The 25,271-nt window shown below is 41.3% G+C and overlaps 1 protein-coding gene across 5 annotated transcripts in view; it reads left to right on the top strand.

Annotated features, from left to right (window-relative positions):
• INPP5A (inositol polyphosphate-5-phosphatase A) overlaps window positions 1-25,271 on the top strand; it is a 231,293-nt gene that overhangs the window by 100,503 nt on the left and 105,519 nt on the right. For all 5 annotated transcript variants that reach the window (XM_083506000.1, XM_083506001.1, XM_083505998.1 and 2 more), the window contains exons 5-6: window positions 17,394-17,457; window positions 19,782-19,885. In XM_083506000.1, coding sequence (XP_083362126.1) covers window positions 17,394-17,457; window positions 19,782-19,885 — 168 coding nt within the window. The remainder of the gene's footprint in view (window positions 1-17,393; window positions 17,458-19,781; window positions 19,886-25,271) is intronic.

Raw genomic sequence — 25,271 nt, 5'->3', positions numbered from 1 at the left:
CATAACACAAACAGGGGTCACAACTTCTGGTTGGCCATGGTAACAGTCAGAATGTGTGATTGCTACAATACTTTTCTGCTTCTAGAAAGGGACGGATCCTGTATCTCTTGTTGTTCAGAAACTCAGATGCGGTTAGAAATACTGAGTAGTCTTGTTGGGTGTGAAAGTAGCTCAGCATTAGGGGTATGCCCCAACCATTCTCCTGAGTTTGAGGGCTCCAAGAAAGAGTTTGGTGTTTTCCCTGCTATAGTAAAGTGAGAGCCAGTGTGGTGTACTGGTTAAGAGCGGTAGATTCGTAATCTGGGGAACCAGGTTTGCGTCTCCGCTCCTCCACATGCAGCTGCTGGGTGACCTTGGGCCAGTCACACTTCTTTGAAGTCTCTCAGCCTCACTCACCTCACAGAGTGTTTGTTGTGGGGGAGGAAGGGAAAGGAGAATGTTAGCCGCTTTGAGACTCCTTGAGGTAGTGATAAAGCGGGATATCAAATCCAAACTCATCTCTTCTTCTACTACAGGGATTTAGTGGCCCTTAGAAGCCCAGGCTCTGTGTATCTCTCACTTTATGCTAGGGTTACCAGACTCAAAAATATTATTATGATTGTTATTATTTTATTTCCCACCCTTCACTAGCGGGTCCAAGGGTGGGTTGCATTTTAAAAACCAGTATTAAAAACAAGTCACAGGAGTAGGGTGGGTCCTGAAACACACACATCTCAGATGTAGAACCTTTTCAGCCTGGAGGGCCAGATCCTAAGGTCCTCCCACCTGTCAGTCAACTGATGTCACCATGACGTCGGATGACCCATTTTTCCTCAGCAGTACATCCTAAATGCTGCAAAGGAATGTGTTCCCCAGTGAGACCTGGGGGGGTCACAGCTGACCAGTGCTGCCTTCAAGTCCCACTTTTGACAGGGATCAGCTATACTCTTGATCCCAGTGGGTCTTGGGGTCACAGCCAATCAAGCTCAATCACTGGTATGCCTGGCTGTGTCTGGGGTCTGAAACCTGGACATCTGCTGCCAGTCAGAGCAGACCTTACTGAGATGGATGGACTAATGGTCTGACTGCAGACAGCAGTTTCATAAGTTCCCATGGCAAACAGTGGCTATGAGCATATTTGGCTTTACTGAGAACATTTCAGAGACTTGTGCTAAATTCACAAAAAGGCAGAAAATGATAGCCTGAATGAAAGTTTTGTTTGGGGATGTTTGCGTGTGTCTGTGTGTCCGTTTTAGCAAAGAGGCAAAAAAAGTTACGTATAAATCAGGCAAGGTGTCTATTTATGTCACTTTTATGACAGCCATTAATTTCCGTTTCTGGACAGACTCCTGTCTGATAGAACCAACCCTTATTGACTTAATGGGAAGAAATTTATATCAGTACAGAAGCTGTGATGAATGCAGTCTTTAAAGTTCAATGATTCAGATACTTTAGTAGCCTCAAACTTTGACCCAGATGGACAGAGAACTAAATCACAAGGTTTAAATTCTGGTTGCACAATTCATTCATGCACTTTCCCCTGGAAATTATCAGTGCCCTCTTTCAGCACATCCATGTGCAGTATTCTCCTTGGACAACCCTTGCTCTTCCATTGCTGCATATAAAATAAATATTTTTGGGAGTTTTGCTTTGTATTTATTGTTTCCGTGCTATTATTATCTGTAACAGATGGGGGGAGGGGGAGAGAAAGCGCTTGCATGTTTATATCCTGCCTTATAGTAAGGGATTGTTCAATGCAGCTCAGCAAAAACAATAAAGGCAGCAAGAGGAGGAAGAAATTAAATGATAAAAGCTCACAGATCAAAGGCAAAATGACTAGCTGCTAAGTGATTTGAAAACATTTTGAGTAGGCGAGCTGCGGCTAGACAATCACGGAGTAATTTATTTTAAGACAGCATTTTATTTATGCACATCTATGTGCTTTCTTGATTGTTTTGTGGATGTGATTTGGTTCAGCTTGCATCATCCAGCATTATTGATGGAAAATGCTTGCAGCTTGCTGCAGATTTTACCTTGAGGGTTTGGAACATCAGAAGCTGCCTTATACCAATCCAGACTATTCATCTAGCATAAACCACTTTTGCCTATTCTGAGTGGCACCAGGGTCTTTCTCTCTGTTACCTGACCCTTTTGTAAACTGGAGAGTGAACCTGAATTCTCCTATGTGCAAGTTGTAGCCCCTCCTGGCCAGAGAAAACTTTTGTAGAACCTTGATTCTTTAGTAAGAGTACTTGTAGGGTAAACACCCCCTGATCTGTACAGTGGTACCTTGGTTCTCAAATTCACAAAATTCTGTTCCGGAAGTCCGTTCCAAAACCAAAGCGTTCCAAAACCAAGGTGTACTTTCCCATAGAAAGTAATGCAGAATGGATTAACCCATTCCAGACTTCTAAAAACACCCCCTAGAATAGCAATTTAACATGATTTTTACTATCTAACGAAAGCAATAAACAATGTACTGCACAGTCAGTCAATCCGTAGCTGAACAGGGTTCCCCACAGTCACAAAAACATCAAAAGACAGATGCAAAAACAAAAGCACAAAATAGACAGATCTCAGCATAACACTCAAAACGGAAGTGTGGCACTCAAATCGGAAACATAACACTCAAAATGGAGCACGTTCAGCTTCCAAAAAAAGTTCGCAAAAAAAGTACTTCCGGGTTTGCAGTGTTTGGGTTCCAAGTTGTTTGAGTACCAAGGTGTTTGAGAACCAAGGTACCAATGTATAGCAAATTGCTGTACACATCATGAGCAGTTTTAGAGTATATCTGCACTGCAACAGTGTTTCCAGATTTTTTGAGGGGCGAGGCAAAAGTGTTTTCATTGCATTGCAACAGTGTTTTTTCATTTGCAGTGACGGCTTGGGAAAGGCCCGTGAACAAAATTTCACATCCCAGATTGCTGTGAGCTCAGGAACAGACTGCATATTATGATGAATGTGTTGTGTGAAGTCATGTCTTCAGTTTTAATCATGGGGCAATTGTTACTGGGACCACAGGACATGAGGAGACGAGGTTCATCCCTCCCCCCCCCCCAGCTGTGAGCAGAAACAAAATCCTCTCCCACCTTTCTGAGGCTTGGAAACTCTTGGGAAGATTTTATCCCAGATCACATCTGGGAAGGGATAACCCCGCCCTCCCCATGGTCCTAATAGCAAGCTCCCCATCACCAATACCTGTAATTAGCATAAAATCCCCCCCAATGCCTGTAATTAAAGAACTACGGGAGATACAGGTGCATGCAAGTGATTTAACATATGTGAATAGCTTGTCCCTTACTCACTCTGGAGTTGAAGCGGCTTGGGGAATGGGATGTGTTTAGGAGATGGGAAAGCAAGGAGGAAACAGAAAGGTGTAAGGGTATTGGACAAATACAGGAACAGGAGCAGCCAGTGTGCTGGGGGTGGTACCACACCGACACACTTCTGGCAGTGTTGCTGGTAACCTAGATGGAGAGGGGGCAGACCATGATGGTGGCAAATTTGGGGCTGTGTGGGCGCACCGGTGGGAATGACAGGTTGGCCCTACAAGTGCAGTCTTGACCTTGCCACCTCCCTGCTGCCTCCAACCACCACCCAAGTAGGCAGTAGGGATGCTGCTGTCAGGAGTCTGCCTCCACTGGACCACCCCACCATGCTAGCTGCTCTTGGATAGTAGCATACGAATGCTTAGGGATGGATAATGCTTAGGGAAATTTGAGAAACGCTGGCTTACATCCGTCGCTTTTTTTGGCCCAGCAGTCATTTTATCCTGAGAACTGAAGGATAAGTGTGTCACAGGAATACGGGAGTCAAAAAGAGAATGTAAATGAGATGAGATCTAGATAAAGGTCCGTTTTAGCAGATCCTTGTCACTGAGGAGTAATTTATGGCATAGGCATTAACAAGGAGGACTCGGTGTGATTCTGGCTTCCTGTAAGGAGTCAGAAGATGAAGATCAAGTACAAAATGTGTTTTATGCTTGTGTCTGTAATATCTATTAAATAGACCCAGAGTACTTTTAGGGGAAAATATTCTCAAGAGTATTTTCTTTTATTTGTGAATTTTAAATGACAAGGGTGGGGGCAATTCCCCGACTCTTCAGCTTGGCCCTCATTTATTATCTTTTTCATTATTTAACAAAATTTATACACTGACAATTGGGAAACCCTGGCCAGCAAATGCTCCAGTTGGAGGACAGCCTTTACCAAAGGTGTCATGGACTTTGAAGACGCTTGAATTCAGGACGAAAGGCAGAAACATGCTAAGAGGAAGGCATGTTTGGCAAACCATCACCATGATCAACTCCTGCCCTGTAACTTATGTCCCCACTGTGGAAGGACATGTGAATCCAGAATTGGCCTACACAGTCACTTACGGTCTCACTATTAAGACCATGTTCATGGAAGACAATCTTACTCGGCTACGAGTGATCTTCAGAGATGATGACACACAGCTTTTGTTTTTGAAATAAAGATACTCACACTATGGAGTGTAATATAACTTATTTCTTTGAATAAAGACACCATTTGGGTTTTGGTTTTTTTTTTATTACTGACCTACTCTTGGCTCCAGTTCCTGACAGGAATCTAATTTGATGCCAGGAAAGAAAGGTATAATTACCTGATGTGCTTAGAGTTCTGATATTCTTGTCAGACTCCTCCTTAGTCCTGTTTGCCACCCATGTGTTGGGGGTGTGGAGAAATTTGTTCTAGACAAGGGTTCAAAAAAACCTGAGACGTTTCCTTGGGAAAATAGTTTCCAGTGGAATGCAGAGACTTGGTTCATTTGACCCCAGTGGTTGGCCCTGAATTGACTCATTCGCCAATGCAAGTCGATTTACTGCATTGGATTACATTGAGTTACTGAATCGGAAATTGCTGCTTATAAATTTATAGCCAGGTTGTTAAATATAACAATCAGACAAATTTACCCACCCCCCCATGTATAGTTTAGATAGCGATGTATCGCGCTTATTTTTCTTCTGGTCGAAGAATTGCTGTTATGGCTTTTTAATGCCATTTGCTCTTCCAGCATTTAATCATTGCCTTGAAAAGTGCTCTGATAATAGAATAAGGGCTTTGGAGTTTGGATGGCTTAGTGGATTAATCTTCACCTTTTGTTAGCTTGGTTTGAATCCAGAAACTCTGATCAGAAAGAAAATATTCTGATTAAATAGCTTGGAAGAATAACTTTAAAATATGAAGGGCTGTCATCTGACATTGTTAGATCTTTGTACCATACCTGAATTTAGAAAACTGTTCATAATTTTTTTTAATTTTTGTTAAGAGATTCACAAGTATGGTCTGAATACCATTTTCCTGCATTAAGAAAAATGAGTGAGCGTGTGTTGTGTGTTAAGGACTGGATGCTAGTTTTTTGTTTCATACTTTAGGGGATCTTCCCCATGATATCTGTGTATTTGAGTAGTTATTGCGTATAGGAAAGAGAGAAATGCTAAGTAAAAACGACAAGGTATTTTTACAAAGGGTTTCCGGCAGCAGATTGGTATTTTTTAAATTTCTGAGCAGTTTTTATGGGTTGGAGCTGTTATTCAATGTGATTTTTCTTTTATGCTTCTTTGGCCACCTTGGACTGAATTTCTAGTGACGCCACAGTGCATTAGCTTTTCTTTCTTTTGGCTTTGTTGAAAAAACAGTAGTGTTCTTTTCCAGAAAATTTAAAAGATAAGAAATTCCCAAAGTAAGCAGCACTAAACTTCTACAGTGGTACTTCAGGTTACATATGCTTCAGGTTACATACGCTTCAGGTTACAGACTCCGCTAACCCAGAAATATTACCTCGGGTTAAGAACTTTGCTTCAGGATGAGAACAGAAATTGTGCTCCAGCGGTGCGGCGGCAGCATGAGGCCCCATTAGCTAAAGTGGTGCTTCAGGTTAAGAACAGTTTCAGGTTAAGAACGGACCTCTAGAACAAATTAAGTACTTAACCTGAGGTACCACTGTATTCCCAAAACGGGACACAAGCTGGTTATATGTCTCATTTTGTCCATATATATCATTCTAATTGAAGGAGAGAAAACTTATTTTACTTTTAATAAACTAGAAACTCCCCATCTAAACTCTGAAGAAGTTTGTTAGTGTCACACATGCATTGATTGAGTTGATCGTCTGTATCATAGCCTTTTTCACTTAACAGCAAAGCTTGATTGCGTATAACTCATGTAGTACCATTATAAAGATACACATGCAAATGTTTAGTTTCTCTATTGCACCATAATAATTGGTATTAGAACAGTTTAAATACATCGTAATCCCCACCCTCTCTGTTTTTCTTAGTAGCTATATGGCTGATTTTGCATATTGATGTTGACCATTTAAATGTATTGGATTCTTATAACTGAAATAAATGCTTTCTCCTCTGTTTAGATGTATTATATTAACTGCATTGGTTAGAGTGCATGGGCTGTTTGATGTGTTTTGGAGTAAAGGAGATAATAGCAAAAATTGTGAGTTAAACACTCCCAAGAGATTTAAAGAAAATATAAATGCACTTTTAATTATGATGCAAATTTACTACATGATCTAATCAACATGAAATATTATTGATTGGGCTTTTATGCACAGTGGTATAGCAGAGCAGCTTCATTTTTCATTATTAAAAGGGAAATTGAGAGCACTTTACTAAATTATTTTTTTATTAGCTGCATGTTTATCCAAATTATAATTTCGAAATTTATCCTTGAGTGAAAATGTACTTTTAATTGCGTACATATTGCTTTTAATCAAGATACAAACAGAGACAAATCAGAACTTGTATGGATTTACATCTTTTCAACTTCATGGTATGTTAGCTTTTATGTTTAAACTTTTTAAAAATAATTAACAGGAGTTGTGTCCAATATAACTCATAATATATTGGTTTCTTCAGTACATTGAAATTATACCTTGTTATTGGTTGTAGTATATAATGTAAAAAAAAACCCCACCAAAATCAAACCATGAGAATGTTGCATTGTTTTGCATTCATAAATCCCTATTGCCACTTCAGTTGCAGCTGGGGAGAGGACATATTTCTGATTGTCCCCCCCTTCCCCGGGGGAAAAAAAACCTTTCTGCTTTTAGTAAACTAACACTTTAGGGAGAAAATTGCCTTTCCCCCTGTTTCATGCATGGAGAGAGACTTTTATATAGGGGAGTGTTCAAAAGTACCTGGAAGCTATCGAAAGGTAAGATTTAGATTCCAGTCCATCCTACCCCAATCTTCGGTCCACAAATGTTACAGGACTACAACATAATCCTTGACAATTGGTCATGTTGTCTGGGAATGGTGAGAGTTGTTTCCCTGGGATCAAAGGTTAGGGAATAGACTAAGCGATCAGGGTTCAAATCCTCCCTCAACTATGAAGTTAACTGGATTACCTTGGGCCAGCCATTCTCTCTCTCTCTAACCTATCTCACAGCGGTGCTTGCTGAGAGGATAAAATGGGTGGAGGAAGAATCACACATGCTGCCCTAAAAAATGGAGGATTTAAAATGAAGTAATGTACTAATAAATGTGCCTGTGGTATGTTGTAAACATGAGAATCTGTTCCTATCATCAGAACATCACCTTAAATTTTCAGTTTCTTGACAAAACTTGCAAATTGTGTAGTAAGACTGCGACATTTCATTAGCAAGTTTGATCCGATCACGAAATCAAAGAACATTATTTTATTTTTTTACAAAAAATACTACCTCTTTGTATGCTAACAACATTGGATAACTGACAATAAATGAAGGATTACTTTTCCTGCCCATTGCCTAGACCCCCAAATACAGTATTAAGTCAAGTGTAAATCAGTGGGGATTTTCTTGCTGAAATACCTGGATTATTTGTTGATGGAGTTGGTCAATAAATAATTATAGAGATATTAAAAGCAAGGGAAAAAGAGCTCAGTTGCCAATTTGCATTCTCTACAGCTTTGTGAAGAAGTCCTCCTTAGCCTGTGCATTAAACTGAAACACTAATGAACATTTAAGCAGTATATTAGAATTACAGTATTTGATTTCTTGTGGTTTTTTTAGAGTATGGCCACAACTGTTTTCAGGCTTTCATTCTTTATCCGTGCTATATAGAAGTGCTGTAGCCTCAGATGATGAGAAGTCTTTTGTCTTCTACTTGAAATGTATGTTGTGGAACTCTCAGAGCCCCAGATAATATTGTAGCCTTGTGGTAAGTGAAATTATCGGAAGTTCAACTAGGTTCTTTAGGTGAATCCAAGGGCTTAGTTATGCCCAGCGATACGTTCCCTAGGCCCCTGCCCTCTGTTTGAATAGTAGGCCACTGCGCTGGTGCTTGAAATTTTGAAATCAAACTCCTCCATTTTGAAATTAACCTTTGCCATGTCTTCTTGGGGCAGAGCTGCTGCTCAAGACACAATTCAATGTTCCTTTGGTTCTAGGTCACCCGTTCTAAACGCTTTCAGTTTTCCATGCTACCGCAATTTAGAATCAAAGAGTTAGAAAGACCCTCCAAGGTCCACCTCCCAGGGGGTGCAGAGAACGCCATTGTTTCAATATCCAACCTCTACTTACTGGAAACATCCCATTGCCTGGATTCACCATGTAGCCACCTTCCTGCTCGCTTCCTTTTGAAGCTCTAATAACCAATTTCTATCTCCAGCGTTTATTGTGCTGCTCCTCCCCTGTAACAATGCACACTGCCTTTTCCCAAACGGCTTCATCTGAGCTAATTTAGCCTGGCTCATTCACTGACCATAGCCTCACTTGTAAAACCTGCCCTTTCTTGGCAATGCAGAGTCACTTTGGTTAGCCCAATGTTGCTTTCTTCTAGCTCTGTTATCAGTAAGATGTTAACGATGGTGCGTACATCTTCCATTGGGAAGTGAGTGTCCTGTGCTCCCCTCCTTTCCTTTGTGGGGGTCCCATATCCTAGTTTGAGAAACCTTCCCCTAACTGTTCTGTTGAAAATGGCAATGAAATGTTGGTTCTGGCAGTGCTATTTTTCTAGAAAAAGAGGTTCCGGAACCCACCTGAGAGGTGCTGGAACTGAGTTCCGGAGAGTTCCTGTCCTGATTCTGAGACTGAGAGAAGGATGGCTGTGTGTATGGAATTTTGAAATTCTATTGTAGCTATCTTGTGACTGAGAGTATTCTGATAATTTGTAAAACCTTCAGGGCTTGCGTCCTTGTAAGGAACTGTTCCTTTCCCACAAACCTTTGTCCTTTCTTTAAAGGCTGTCTTGTTACACAGTAGTTCATCTTCGTTATGGTGATTTTTTAAAAAAAATAATTAACAGGTTTATTAATCTTGAAGAATTTATTATCGTCAAACATGAGATATTATTAAGTTGCTATTGTACAAAGCGTTTTGCCTCACTGTTGGAATGACTTGTCCTCTGCATTGGCAGACACAGAAACATTCATTTTGTTTCCTAATTAGAAGAACTGCAAGCAGAAGCTATGACAGAGTTCAGCTCCTCAATGTACAGCCTGCCAGGTTCCATAGCGCAGGCTTTATAAAATTCTCCTTAATTCAGGAACAGAATATCATTAACTTTGTAAGTGGATGAATACAATGGACAAGCAATTTAATTAACTTCTAACATTGAACGTTGGATGGGAGACAAAATGAAATTATGCACATATTTCTCAGGCAGGCAGTCAACCTTGAAAGGGGGCTTGATTGTGCTGGGTCAGACAAGGGGACAGCTCTGTCCAATTATTTCATATTTAGCCTTAGAATATGAAATTTGAAATTTGGTACTTTGTAAATCAATCGTCCCTTATTTTGAGGCAGCTTACAAAGATTCCCGGAGATACAGAACAGCACCCGGTGACTGTGACATGCTAAATACAGCCTTTTACCACATGATACCCTTCCCATTGAGAGATGACCTGGATAATACTAAATGAAATGGGCAATAATGTCTTCTCAACAAATTGAATTTGCCATCACCGAGTCTATTATAGAAGAAGAGATCCATGAAATACTAAATTGATTCGAAGCCAGGCGGTGTTCTAATTACAATTGCTTAAAGTCAAGTGATCATGGTAAAGTGGCTCAACTTTAGACTTAAATTTTCGACAAAGTAACAATATCTTTTCTCTGAAACACAAAAGATCACGGTCGTTTGGTGCTCATAAACCACTGGAGGTGCGGGGTGCCATTTTCATATCTATTCTGCGTCAGAAGAAAGTGCAGCATGTTGTAGATGCTGTACTTGGAACCACAGGCAATTTCATTAAAAGACCAGAATATATATTTTGCCACCTTCTCTTAAATATTTCCTGAAATCTTTTCCACGTAGGTCTTCCCAGTTTTTGGTATATAGAAAATGAGAACAGTAAGAAATTGTCTGGACTAGAACCTTTCTGCAGTAGTGCTATGTTGTTATGAATTTTTTTGGGGGGGGGTTTCAAGGGAGTTCTTACACAGAAGAGCATTCAGAAATGCCACATGTACCCCTGCCGTCTGAAATAATTCAGTTCAATCTAGCACCACAGACTTCTGCCGCTTAATTATGCTGTGTGTTTAGATCAGGCAGGATGGCTGTTGACCATCTCGCACATCTGCACAGCCAATCATCAGGGATGATTGGTCTGACATCATCCAAAACATCTGGGGAGATGTTGGTTGGTGAAGAGGTTGGTGAAGGTGTGGTTGGTGAAGAGTGTGGTAAACCATAGTTGATGAAGAGTGTGGTAAACCATAGTTTACTGTTACACAAATGAGGCTGCTCAAAACCCCTCCTTCCTCCCCTTTCATCTTCCCAGGACAGCTGCCAGGAGGTAGTATTAAGCTTTTGCTTTCTGTTTTAAAATCACCAGTTTTCTGTGTCACGGGAGAGACTTCTTGTTAGATTAAACTATTGTTTATTGAGGCAAGCCAGGAACCAGCCCAGGGTTAACCAACAGTATTTAAACTAACCAGAGTTCTCTCCCCCACAACCCGCCGCGCACATGCACAGATAACAGACTCTGGTGAGTCCTTTTAAGCAATGCATTTAGCAATGCATAACACAGCATTCTCTGTTAAATCAGTGGCAATTTAAAAGAGAGAAATTAAGGTGCTCTGGCACCTGATCCTAACCACCAGGGACACCTTAACGGGCCTGCATCACGAAAGCAACTTCAAAAATGGCAGAATTATTTTGCAGGGACTGCTGGTCTTAGGAGAAAGCAGTGGGATTGTTAAAGAGTTAATGCAAGTAATTTGATCCCCTTTTAAAGTTCCAAACGCCCGTGTATTGGATAGACAGGGCGTGATGTGAAAACAAAGCACAATAACAGTTTAACGCTGTGTACTTTGGCTGATAAGACAAATGCCGGAAATGATAAATTGCTGGACACCTAATTTGTTTGCAGATAAAAAGTGATAGATTATTTTTTAATGAGATGATTTGTGTACACAGTTTCCCCCCCACTTAGAATAGACATTCACCCCAATCCAGGGAACAAAAAAAACCACAAAAAAACTTTTAACTGAAGGCATAAGATTACTAAAGAACTCCATGCCTTCCTCTGTACTGGGATATCTTTTTCTATCTGTTCCTGATCTCCAGATCCTGGATCTGCTTTGGCACTGTGCTGAGTGACAGACGAAATGGCCCGCCTTACCCCCCCATAGTTCAGGAGGGTGGTGGGAACAGGAGGATATGGAGCAGCATCTTCCTGCGCTTTTAATTATAAGTGAAAACTAAATGTATTCCATTTGCATCAAAATGAAGCTGTTAAGGAACACAAGCAACCCACCCAGCCTTCAAATTAGCTTTGAAAATGGGTTATGTCTAATAACGGTGGCCCATTTATATCCTTCCCAGTATCTTGCAACACAAAAGGATGCAACGAAAGATCCTTTAAAAAGAAGAAAAGAAAAGAAACCACTAACCAGTAAATGAATGCTTTTATGTAAAAATGTTGTCATGATAACCAGAGTTATTGTGGCTCCTCATTTGCCGTTGCTCTTCAAACTGAAATATGGCAGCTAATAGACTACATTTTTCTAATGGAAAAATAAGTGCTCTCGACAGTCAGGTTTATAAATATGTAAAAAAACAAAAACAAAACAAAAAAACTCCTCTTTTAATTGTTTTTGGCCAAAAAGGCAGGTAATCAATAATATCAGACGTGACAAACATACTGGTGACACACGCTATAGTCAAAAGGACTGGCAAGAGATAAGGACTTCCTGTCAGCAGTGACCTATGCTAATTAATATTCAGATGCTGTCATTTTCCATGACAAATGGATTCCTTGAGCTATATTGATATAGTAGGTTAAACATTGAAAAAGTTAAGTTGCACTTTGACTTTAAATATTCATTAGAGCTAATTATGGATTTTATGACTACATGAATTACACTTTCTGAGTCGCCATTGGCAATTTATTTTACATTTATTTAAGGCACTCTTCATAATTGCAATATTAGCTTTAGCACGTTCAATGAGGGTTGTGTGCGGTGAATGTTTACTCTCCGTGGTGATTATTTAAACGTTTTACTTTAAGTACTTCCGTGTGGTTGTTAAATTTGCACAAGTGAAATGACCCATAGATCAGCATCTAATTAACAATTAAGTAGACACGGTTGCCTTTAGACTTCATAGATATTTTCATATTTTATCAGAATAACATTTCCATATCGTAAAAGTCATTATTGGTATGGCAGTTATTAGCTATGGATTCCCCACCCCCGCAAAATAGTATCAAAATATGCTTGCCATGCTGAAAATTTCCTTTGAGCTTAATTGGACGACCGAATGAACTCCAGCATATTACTGTTGGAATGCTCTGTGTAAATACAGTGGTGCCCCGCAAGACGAATGCCTCGCAAGACGGAAAACTCGCTAGACGAAAGAGTTTTCCATTTTGGAGGTGCTTCACAAAACGAATTTCCTATGGGCTTGCTTCGCAAGACGACAATGTCTTGCGAGTTCCTGCTGGTTTTTTTTTCCTCCCCCCCTTTTTCTAAGCTGCTAAGCCGTTTATCAGCTGATCCGATCAGCAGATAAGCCGCTAATAGCACTAATCCGCTAATCCTTCAATGGGCTTGCTTCGCAAGACGAAAAAACCGCTAGACGAAGAGAATCACAGAACAGATTCTTTTCATCTTGTGAGGCACCACTGTACTGATTGCTGCTCAGATACGTGTATTGTGGTTGTTATTATTATTATTAAATTTATACCAACCTTCATCTGAGGATCACGGGGTGGTTCATAATATAAAAACACAAACATACATAATATAAAAACAAACAAAACAACACACACACACACTGTTTAAAAGGCCATAGATTGTTTAATTAGTCAAAGGTCTGGGAGAAGGGAAATGTTTTTGCCTGCAGCCTAAAGATATATAGACACATATAATTTTGTTTATATGCCGCCTTCTCACAGTTCAAACCATGCTCAAGGCAGCTTTGAAAAAATAGGTAGCAAACTACAACATTAGAAAAAGTAGTCATAAATAAATAAAACATTAAAAAATGCAAAACAATTTCCACATAAATCACAACAAAATCTAATTAAAGATAGAAAAATCCAGCAGAAACAACCCCCTCCCCCGACAACATCTCAGCCCAGATATGTAATGCACCCAGTTAACCTCCCTGAGGAGAGCTTTCCATAGACTGGGAGCTGCTGCAAAAAAGGCCCTTTCTTGTGTTGCCACCATCCAGATCTCTCATGGAAGAGTCATATGAAGAAGGGCCTCAGATAGCGATCCCAGGGTCCAGATCAGTTCCCATGGGGTTCATGTCTGTGTGGATATATGTACTACTTTACCATATATATATGGTAGAGTCCATATTCCATAGCATCCTGCCAACACTTACATGTGGATCAGCAGCTGCTGTAGGTAGGGGTTGCTCTGTTTCATTGGAGAGAGCAAATCCATGCATACCAAGTAAATCTGCTTCCTCGATTGATAAAACTCTGCAAATGATGGGGCTCTTCCAGCTCCTCTCTGCTAAGAAATTGTGGCAACTGTATATTTTGAGAAATGTGATTAAGGAGCTTAGAAACGATAATGCCAATTCAGCAGAATGGAATTGTCTTATAAAAACTGAAATTCAATATCTGTCAACCATACTTGAAAGTTCATGAGAGTTATATCGAAATAAATGTGTTTCACTCAGATGTTGAAAAACAAAAGAAGAAGAAGAATCCAGACCTTAAACTGGCACTAGAAAATAATAGTAATTAAAATGGGGGGGATATTGTTTGTAAATAAGCCCAATGTGCTATTGGCAAAGGCTTTTGTTTTTTGCGACAGAACTTAGAAAGTTCTGTTTCAGTCTTTCCGTGTGAAGTTGAGTAAATCTGTCAACTTTGGTTTCTCCTCTTCTTCTTCTTCTTCTTCTTCTTCTTCTTCTTCTTCTTCTTCTTCTTCAAGTTTCCAAATTTCCACATCACTTTGTGTTTATTAAGTCCTCGTGAAAATCTATTGTATTTTACTGTGAACTCCTCCTAATACACATACAGTTTTTAAGCAGTTTTTTGAGCTAAACTTCTGGGTCCTACCCAATCGGGAATTTTTTAGTAGCTTCTAAACTTGCGTGAAGCTGCTTTGAATCAGGCCACTGGTCCATCAAACCCTGTACAGTGGTACCTCCGGTTGTGGACGGGATCCGTTCTGGAGGTCCGGCCGGATCCCGAGGTTTTCGCAACTAGAGAGACTGCTTCCGCGCACGCACGGCAGTAGAGCACTTCTGCACATGTGCGCACGGCAAAAACCCAGAAATATACTTCCGGGTTTGCCGCTTACGTGTTCCGAAGTTAACACAAGTGGAGGGGTACGTAAGCGGAGGTACGACTGTATTCTGACTGGCAGAAACAGGATTGAACCCTGCCCTCCAACAAGGTGAAGTTTCTTGCACCAGGCCCCACTATGAAGCGGGTGAGGTAATAGAGGAAGTCAGGAATTGATGATGAGAGGAGATTTCTGTTGGTCCTAGTGTGGAGAGGGGCAAACACTTTTTGGGTTCCACTTCAAGGCGACAAAGGGTTGTATCCAATGCTAATCCCTTTCAGAGTAGACCAATTGAAGTGAATATACGTAGGTTCATTCATTTCAGTGGGGTTACTCTGAGTAGAACTTATTTACAGATAAATGTTTTGGGTTGGAGTTAGACAGAAAGCCTCTAACATCCCAGCTGTAAGCTTTTCCCGCTACCTGAGATGGACAGGGATTGGGGACCACAGAGCATGTGCTTCTCCACTAACCTCTCTCACGGATTTATGGACACAGTGCTGATGGGATATGTGCAGGGAAGAGAGTGATGCTTTCAACCCAGAGGACGGTGTGGTTTTTATTTTAGACTTAAGGGGCGGGGGGGGGGGGGGGAATGAGCAAAGAGAAGAAATCTTGGGAGTGGGAAGACAGGGACACCCTTCTGGAAGAGGCAGAGTTTTGGCTCACTGATTGCTGCATTATTTATGAGAAGCTGCACATCTAGAGATTAAACATTTGCTGATTTGTCAAAAGCACAAACATGAGGGTCCTGCCCATCTCCTTGACATATTAGTTCATCCAACGGAAAACACTGTCACACTTTTAATTGATGAGTACACTTTTCTGGTGACCCAGGCAGCCTGCGCCAGGTTTTTATTATTATTATTCGTCCTATTTTTTATTATTATGCATTTATACACGGAGGAGGCAAATAAGTAGCAGGCGTTCTTAAGGAGGACTCTTCCAAGGTTAACCATTCTGAAGAAGGGCAGATTGACGGAATGGTAACAAAAGAAGAATGTAGTACAAGATAAAAAGGCTGACACCGAATATTTAATATCTTAATAGAATTTCATTAGCAATTAATAAAAGGCAGCTGCTGCTTACTGGTTATACACTAATGATACTCTGGCCTTTAACGTCCCAGGAATCACAGTGATAATTTTTTAAATAGCAATGTTCTTGAAGGGCTCCTCCTTGCAGAGATTTATTTGATATTAGCACTCATTCACATAGCGAGAATTCCTATGCTCAGGCTTTTGTCTATTCTGCAATTGCATAACTCTGGTGGTGGTGGTGTTTTTCCTGCAAAATTTAAGATGCTACCAAAGGGAATAGGGAAGTAATAACCTGATCATCAATAGATCCTGTTCTGTCAAAGCTGTTGCACTGCCAATTTTCACCCAAAAGAGAGTTGGGGTGGGGAGAGAATGAACTGTCGTGTGAGGAATCCGCCTGAGGATTTTGGATGAATTTGCCAAACTGTTGTGTGTTCCATCCAGTTTTGTGCCAGAGTTCACTGTGATGTGGCACAGAAATTGCATGCACAATGGTCTGGAGCTGAAGGAGGAATCATTATAGCAGAGCTTTCCAAACTTTTCCTGTTGGGGGACACACTTTTTAGACATGAATCATTTTGCAACGTAGTAATTCAGTTTTACTAGCAAACTGGATGGAGGTCAAACTAGCCCCTTTCCAGCCCTGGGAGACGGATGGGGAGTGTTTGTGTGACACACCTATGCACTGCAGCTGTCGCACTAACATGTCATGACACGCAGTTTGGAAGGCTCTGCATTCCAGTCTTCATGGAAGCTCACTAGTACTCTGAGGGGTGTGTACAGGTACATGTTCTTGAAAGGATCACTCCTCCCAAATACCTGCCCTTGAAATCAGCAAGGGAAGGCCCTGCTTGTTGTCACATGGGCAGTGGTGGCCAATAGAGAAAGGACACGAGGCAGGGCCTTCTCTGTGGTGACATCACATTTGTGGAACTTCCTCCTTGACTCACACCAGAGCACCGGACCAAAAAAGGACAGGGGGGTAGAAAGAGAAGAAACGTAATGCAAAAATGGTGATATATAAATGTTCTTATCTATGCTAATAATGATTAATAATAACCTCCTATATTCTGTATAAACTCATTCCAAATATCAGTATATTTACCCAAACAAAGTCTGTGTCTATAAGCAATCCATTCATATGTTGCATATGCTGTCGTGTCTTCAATCCATTGGTTAAAGAAAACCATAGTTTTGTTCTTCCAATTCATCAATACCAGTTTTTTTGGCCATAGTTAGGGCACATTTTCATTGTCCAGTTGTCCACTTTCATATGATAGTTATAGAATTCAAAAGAATATTTTTTTTCCTTATAGTCAGGTTTATACACTTCAGCACTTCCTCCAGATATCCAGGACTATAATACGGCTACCTGGACGCTGCTTCTTCTCAACAATGAGCTCCTAGAAATCTTTAACGGTTTTTTGGTGCATATTTAAGTATGTTGTATAATCGTGTTTTTGTTGTCAGTTACATGTGCCAATTAGTAGTCAATGAATTCTGAAGGATCATACTGCCTTTAAACACCAAAAGGAATTTATTTTATTTTATTTTTTAGTTTATTGATTTTATGTCTTTCTGCACACTTATAATATTTCAGGTTTCAAACTTTTGGGAGTGGTTTCTTTATGTTTTGCTGACTTGGTTTCTCTTTTCTTGCAGGCACTGGGAAGCTTTTACTTTCTACATGAATCCTTGAAAAACATTTATCAATTTGACTTTAAAGGTAAGTGGAAGCTACAATATTCACTTATCTGGAATTAAGTCTGTGAGGCTTACCTCTGAATAGAAACGTTCAGAATTGCAGTGTTCTGTTCTGCTCATATTAGAAGGAGCAGCCTACATTACTTTTCCAGGACTATTTTCACACTTTACACGGGGCAAGCCCAGGTTTACCTCTCAATGCACACTTGACAAGAAGCTGTGGCCAATCCTGGTCCTCTCACCAATGTATTCCTGTGATTCCCAACGTTTTGAAAGTTGCCTGCTCTCTCACTTTAATATATATTAAAATATATATATCAAAAGCTTCATTTAGCTTCTTGAGACAGGTCACATTCATTCTACGTTTTTGCACCACATTTATTTGAAACATCATTGAAATTGTAAGTGAACTAATTGTCTCAATTGTCTCAATTTCATTATTCTTGTTGTAACCCAAGATAGATTGCCCGCTTTCTTGTAATTGAGGGTAGGGAAGGCAGAGTCCTGTCTTCAGTGAAGGATTGGAAACAGCCGTTCTGTGAGTGTTGCGTTTCAAGGTTTAGTGGTCATAAATCCTCATCATCCTTTTGATGTGAAAGTAAAACCCGAGACATAACGCAAAGGATTCATAGTAGCATATTTTTATCCCTGAAAAAAGGGGCAATGTAAATTGCAGCATTGATATGAGAACTTGTTAATGAGAGATTAACTTGCCTGTCTGCTCAGTCTCTCCACCTGTAACAGTTTAATGGGTGCTGAACAATAATACGGGTCACTCTTAATCAAGTCAATTGTGAAGCTGCCCGATACATGCACTTACTCTTTAATGCTAAGTCTGGATTTTGTACCTGATTGCTTCCATCACCAAATTCAACCTTCACCTTACTGCAATTTATTTATTATTTAATTACATTTATGTCTTACCTTTCCTCCATGGATCTCAAGGTACTCTATAGAGGGTGACCAGTGACAAACACCATCCCAGCATCATCCTCAGCGCTGGTCTTTGGTCTTTCAAATTTTGGCGGTGCCCTTTGTGCAGCACTAAAATTCTGCCCCTGCTGCCTACTGCGCTCCATTCTAAAACATTGCTTTTGTGCCCCCTGCAGCACAGCACCGATCACACTACCCTAAAACCACCTCTGTCATTAGTGTCATCAAAATGTTATTGGTCAAACGTATACGGTTTATAGCCAAAAAACGAATCAGTCAAACAAATTTTAGCAAGCAAGCAAAGATTTAAAAACACAGCATAGTAAAACTCATAAAACATACGTGCACTTTATGGCACATCTCTCAGAAGGCTTGTCTCATGGTTTTTCCTGTGCTGGGAAGCTTTTAGCTGTGTTGAACTTAGCAGTCTTAGCCATGCTAGACAACAAATGTTTAATTTTTCCCCCGTGATCCTATGAGTGACAATCAGCTGGAAGAATTTCTTTAAATTTTTTGCCCTTGGATTTTCATATAGCTTACAATATAACATGTAGCGTATAATGACCTCTGCTATCTGGCATTCCCAGATGCAAAAGCACTGTTATCTCGGAATTTTCTTTTTACTCCCCTCAAAACAGTTGGTTTTCATTTTTTTGAAATCTCAGAGCTAGCAACGAACAAGTTGTAGCACATTGCAGGCATAAATGCATGGCATCTTTCAGATCATGGTATGAGAGAATGAGTAGTTTAGCTATATACCCCTCTACATCAGTATGAAATGGAGAACATGAATTTCCTCACCATAGACAGTTCTTACAACATGAGTGTCAGCTGTACATCAGTTGAGCAAAAACTTCTGAGACCTTCACTTGGTATTGTCAGCAGCAACAAAATCTAGTATTTATGTCTGCGTTTTTTCTTCTGTTGTGTGTGTTAAAACCTCTTTGCAGAGGTAGTAACAATAATAATAATTTATTATTTATACCCCACCCATCTGGCTGGGTTTCCCCAGCCACCCTGGGCGGCTTCCAACAGAATGTTAAAATACAATAATCTGTTAAACATTAAAAGCTTCCCTAACAGGGCTGCCTTCAGATGTCTTCTAAAAGTCTGGTAGTTGTTGTTCTCTTTGACATCTGGTGGGAGGGTGTTCCACAGGGCGGGAGCCACTACCAAGAAGGCCCTCTGCCTGGTTCCCTGTATCTTGGCTTCTCGCAGTGAGGGACCCGCCAGAAGGCCCTCGGCGCTGGACCTCAGTGTCCGGGCAGAATGATGGGGGTGGAGATGCTCCTTCAGGTATACTGGACTGAGGCCGTTTAGGACTTTAAAGGTCAGCACCAATACTTCAAATTGTGCTGGGAAACGTACTGGAAAGAGGTAGAGGTATTCTAAATGCTCCTTGTTTCTTCCTAGCTAAGAAGTACAAAAAAGTTACGGGGAAGGAAATCTACTCAGATACATTAGAAAGTACACCTATGCTGGAAAAAGAAAAGTTCCCACAGGACTATTTCCCTGAGGTAAGTATAGAATCATAGAATCTTAGCGCTGGAAGGGACCCCGAGGGTCATCTATTCCAACCCCCTGCAATGCAGGAATCTCAGCTAAAGTACCCATTACAGGTGGCCTTCCAACTTCTGCTTAAAAATCTCCACGGAGAGAGAGTCCACCACCTCTTGTGGTAGTCTGTTCTACTTCCAAACAGCTCTTACCGTCAGAATGTTTTATAGGCAAGAATGAAGCACTTGGTTATGATCTTGTTTGTGCTAGTGACCTGGTTGGAGCCATTCTTGAATTATGGACTTGTAATTCTGCCCGTGGATTCACTCAGAAGCAAAATATTCTTGCATGGTCACCAGCACGTCCACTGGTAGACAATTGACCCATATTCTTTTAGATAAACTTACTATGTCTTCTGTAGTGAGGAGACTGACATAATTAAGTAAGGTCAAGCATGAGGTCAAGAAAGGATAGCCAGCTGATTCACCAATGGGCAAGAGTCATTCAGGTGTAGTCTTTTTAGAACCAGCCCAGGTGACAAAGAGATGGAGAAGCACAGGAGTGTAAAGAATGAAGAGGCACAGAGAAGTTAAGTTGAAGCCACAGGTAATGTTCTTGTAGAACATGCCGACCAGGAATGAAAATTTGTATAGGGCTAAGGGAACAAGGTCACAAATAATGGTGGTGGAACAAGGTGGCAATCTACTGAGCCTAGTTGGTCCTGCATCATATTGATTCAGCATTTGCATTTCCAGGGGGGGAAACCCCAATCATGGCAAAAGACTCGAATCCACCCTGGAAACTCTTTCAGAGTAGCCCAGCCACAGCAGTAGATCAAAGTCAGAACATCAATGGGCAGCCCCCAACATCCAGTCACATACCAGGCACAAAGGCTCATGGGGATCAGCTGGATAAAACAGCTCATGCTGGAGGTCCATAGTTTGAATCCAGGTTGCAATCCATATTAGGAAAGATGGGGAAGAGCCCCCACACTCAGGCAAAGCTGAGTACAGTGGTACCTCAGGTTACATACGCTTCAGGTTACAAACACTTCAGGATACAGACTCCACTAACCCAGAAATAGTACCTCAGGTTAAGAACTTTGCTTCAGGATGAAAACAGAAATCGTGCTCTGGTGGCACGGTGGCAGTGGGAGGCCCCATTAGCTAAAGTGGTGCTTCAGATTAAGAACAGACCTCCAGAACGAATTAAGTTCTTAACCCGAGGCACCACTGTACCGCCTCAGTGGGATAATAGCCTGGCTCCTGCATGGACCAACCAGCCCTTTCGGTCTACCACGCTCCTCCAGCAACCTGCATAGCCAATTCAGCCCCTCCATTTTTCCTGATGGGTAGCATTTCAGGAAGCCTACTCACCCCCCACCATCACCCCTCCATCCCTCTCTCCCCCAGCAGTCCCACAACTGACTTCCTCGTATACTCTTTGCAACTGGACCCACCCCTTGGGCACATTTGTGTGTGAAGCCCCAAGGCAAGGGTGGCTACTTTGCATGCTGAATTTTTCAGGGAAAATTTGCATCGACTTTACATTGCTGTGTGTTTACCCCCAGGCTTCTAATGTAACATTTATGTTCCTTTTTTTTTTTTGCGGGTGGGGTAGTTTGCCCTTGGTTTAAGACTGATTTCTTTTCTTTTTATTACTGCCGCTTAAGGATGATCTAAAAGTAATTACAATGATTGAGGCATAATGCAATTCAAAATAATTACAGCCCACTGCATATAAAAGTAACAAAACTTTCTCTGCTGATTTATGGCTTCTCTTGGCTGTGCATGAATCTCAAACGATGCCTTTGGGAGCAACACTCCAGATAATGTTAGGTCATTTTTAAAAAGCAGATTTGTGTAGTCTATCAGGGCTGAGTAATTTCCCCCCCTCCATAGTGAGAAATTGGTTGTTATCATAGATCACCGATACTGCTCAAAGCTCTTGTGAAAGATGAATTAATTTCACTAATGCTTTAATGCAAACCTTTCATGGAGAAGGCTGTATGGTGATAACCTTACCACAGTCTCTCCTTTCTCAATGATGATTTATGTTGTCTTTTAGTAGATGAAACTGCCTGTATTCACAATCCGTCGGCTGGCTAAAGGAATCTTATTAACAGGAAAACTAGGGAGAGACTTAATATTGTGTAAGGTGAAAGATGCCAAACTCATTTCTTGGGGTGTGGAGTTGCTATATTCTAAAATCCAGATAACACATCGCTGAAGAACACAGATAATCCTGAACAGTTTTGACGTTTGGTGCTTCTCTAGACACAGGCGTCCTGTTTTCTGAGATGGATCACTACATGAGTATCTCAGTGGATTGAAATGGCAAATTTGAGAGTTGTTCCCCCGTTCGATCCCATGATCAGCTAAGCTCAAGCCCCCACCCCCCAAAAGGCTTGGCTTCTAATGGTTCAGTACCAGACATACACCCCTTCTCAAACTTTTGCTTGCAATGTGAATCTTGGAACAAATTTAAAACTACAGATTTGCCAGGATTTCTTAAAGCAACAGATATTTCTAAGCCTGTTTTAGAGCTTCTATCTACTGCTGCTAGGGAGTCTAGAAATGCAAGGATAAACATCTCTGCCATTTTTAGCATTCTTTGCGACTACTGTCTTCTTCAGTCACTCCACAACTTCTGGCTTAACTCAGTTGAGGGGTGGTGGAAGGGCTAATCACCACCCCACAATGACAAAAATAACATAAATGATACATTAGAAGACTGGTGTGAACACAAAGTGATGTGAAATTGATGCAGGCTCTTAGTGGTCATCATAATTTGCCGTGTTAGGGTCTTTTGAGTCTTGAAAGAAGAATGGTTTTCTAATTAGGAACTGAAATATACTTTCCATTCACCAGTATGAAGCACCTTGCCTTTAGGAAAGCAAGACCTTAATTTTTAACATATGGAGTTCTGCTCAATGGCAGAATTCATATGCACTAGTAGGAAAACCTGCTTTCGTGGTGGTCTTCTTGGAGGAAGAGCATTCTTCTTTAAGGAGCAGCAGAGGCCAGCTGATCAGTCTTTGTACTGATCCACACCATCTGTCCGTCTTCTTGGAGTTGTAGCAGGGTGATGCATAAGGAGAGACGAGGCTTCCCAGGAAGCTTTCGCTTTGCTTTTGGACTACAGTTCCCAGTGTCCCTGACATTTGGCCATGCAGACTGGAACAGGTGGCAGCTGGAGTCTATAACAATATGTAAAGAGTCGCAAGTTACCCTCTCCTGCTTTAAAGGAGTAATGCTGGGACTGAGTTGCGTCTAGCAGGGGTCACCAACATAGTGCCTTTCAGATGTGGTGACCTGCATTGTCCATGACCATTGGTCTGGGAATGATGGCGGTTGTAGACTAGAACATCTAGAAGGCACTACATTTGCCGCCCATGGGCTATGGGATGGACGCACTGCCATGACCATGGAGGGCTTGTTAGCGCTACTAAATTCATCACAGTGCAGAATACCTCAATGAGCATAAATTTGCGACACTGTTAATTGTTCCCCAGTCCCACTGCTCAGAATACAGCCTTCGATGGGCCTAATCTTAAGGTGTCTACTGTTCCAGTTACACTTCTTCAGAAGCAGGAATCAGATTACTGCCACTGTCACTTCAAAACATCTTTCTTTTATCTCTCCTGCCTGGTATGGTTGAGTGAACCCCTGCTGGGTCACTGCTGTAAATTGATTTGGCTCCTTTCAGTAAAATGATGGTGAAAAGATGAATTAGGACGCTGTGCTGCTCATTATCTAGCATGGCTTGTGTGCATTACTTACTGGTCCTGGTGATGCTTGTCACATTAATGTTTCCTGGACATTCCTTTTTACTTTCTAACAACTCGGGGTTATTTATGTTGCTGGCCTTTCTTTCCAGAAGGATCCATCTGATACCAACGCATGCTATTAAAGGTGTTTAAGATGTAGAATTGTTTAGTACTTCTCAACTTCCCTAATAGACAGGGTTGCACAGGTTTTCCCCATTCTGTATTGCAGTTCTTTAATAGATTGGCTCTACTGCATTCTCCTCCATGTACCCCTCCCATGTTTAACCATTATGCAAGAGGGAGCGCAGGCCCTCGCTCATTTGGTCCCACCACCACTGAACCCTTACAGCTCCATCACCCTGCCCCCAGGGGGCGGTTATGAGTGAAGCTTGCTCTACATGCAAAGGTACCCTTGTGATTTAGGGCCCTGTGCATCCCGGGTTGTAAATCATTGGCGGCAGCGGGCTACACATGGAAGGTCAGTTTTCCCCTCCAGAAGTCTTTGCCCCAACATGGCTGTGCTCTCCACCTCATACCGTTCTTAATCACATCAAGGAGAATGCCCAAAATATGGCTTCCCTTTTGCTTTTTTCTGATTATTCATGAGGGATGGCTATTGCTGCACTTTCCTGCTGCTTTTATAGGCAGTCATTTTTTTCTGTGTCAGAAAAAACATGTACATAAGAGAACCCGCACATTAAAACACTCTTTATTTTTTAGTCCCCTCCCCGCAGCCCTGCAATGGTTTATGTAATCACCTTATCATTTCTTTTATTTAATGGAGAGGTGCTTCCTTCCTTCTTTCTTTCTTTCTTTCTTTGTATGTTAGTGAGTCTCCTGATGTGCACTCTTTCCTATTCATTTAGCCGCAGAGACCTATGTACATCTTTCGCCTTCTAGGAGATGGCAAAGAGGTTGCTTTATGCTTCTGTGAAGCCAGACTGCCTTAGTAGTGCTAATTTCATTCTCTGTTACAAGCTTCCTTCTCCAGTGTCTTAGTGCTGATGTAATACAAAAAGCTCCTTCCCTCCTTCCTTCCTTCCTTCCTTCCTTCCTTCCTTCCTTCCTTCCTTCCTTCCTTCCAGAACATTAGGGAACTGGATAAGAAGTGTTAGAATGCACTGCCTAATGTCTTCCCACTCCTCTTGTAGACCACTGAGGCCCAACAATTAGGGTTCTTGTTCATGAATGGAACCTACATATGAAGAGCTGTCTCTCCTCTTCTGACCTCCCCCCGCCAAAGCATGGGTGCTGGGAGTGAGGCCAATGGCCACAGCAGACTCCCCAGGTCTACACAGCTACACCCATGTGAAGCTAGTGCCCAAATAGCTCCAGTCCTGTCACAATCAGGTTTCATAAATGGTCCACAACATAAATGCGGAACTCACCAGTTATCTGTGATGCATCAAAGCAATCAAACGGTCAGCTCACCATTACATAGCCACAACAGGGCTACAATAAAAAAAATTGCTTGCCAAAAATATTACCCTTTTCCTCTGTGTATTGCTCTGAGTAGGAGCAACGCTTGCTCTTTGGCTGGTTTTTTTTTTGTGCAAAGCGAGGAATAATTTTAAGTGTAAAGAACCCCAAATCTCTTGAAATACCACTTCATGGCAATAGTTTACTTTTAGGGGGGG

Source organism: Podarcis liolepis (assembly GCF_965112155.1).
Source record: "Podarcis liolepis genome assembly, chromosome: 5".
NCBI lineage: Eukaryota > Metazoa > Chordata > Lepidosauria > Squamata > Lacertidae > Podarcis > Podarcis liolepis.
This window is presented reverse-complemented; position numbering and strand designations above follow the sequence as displayed.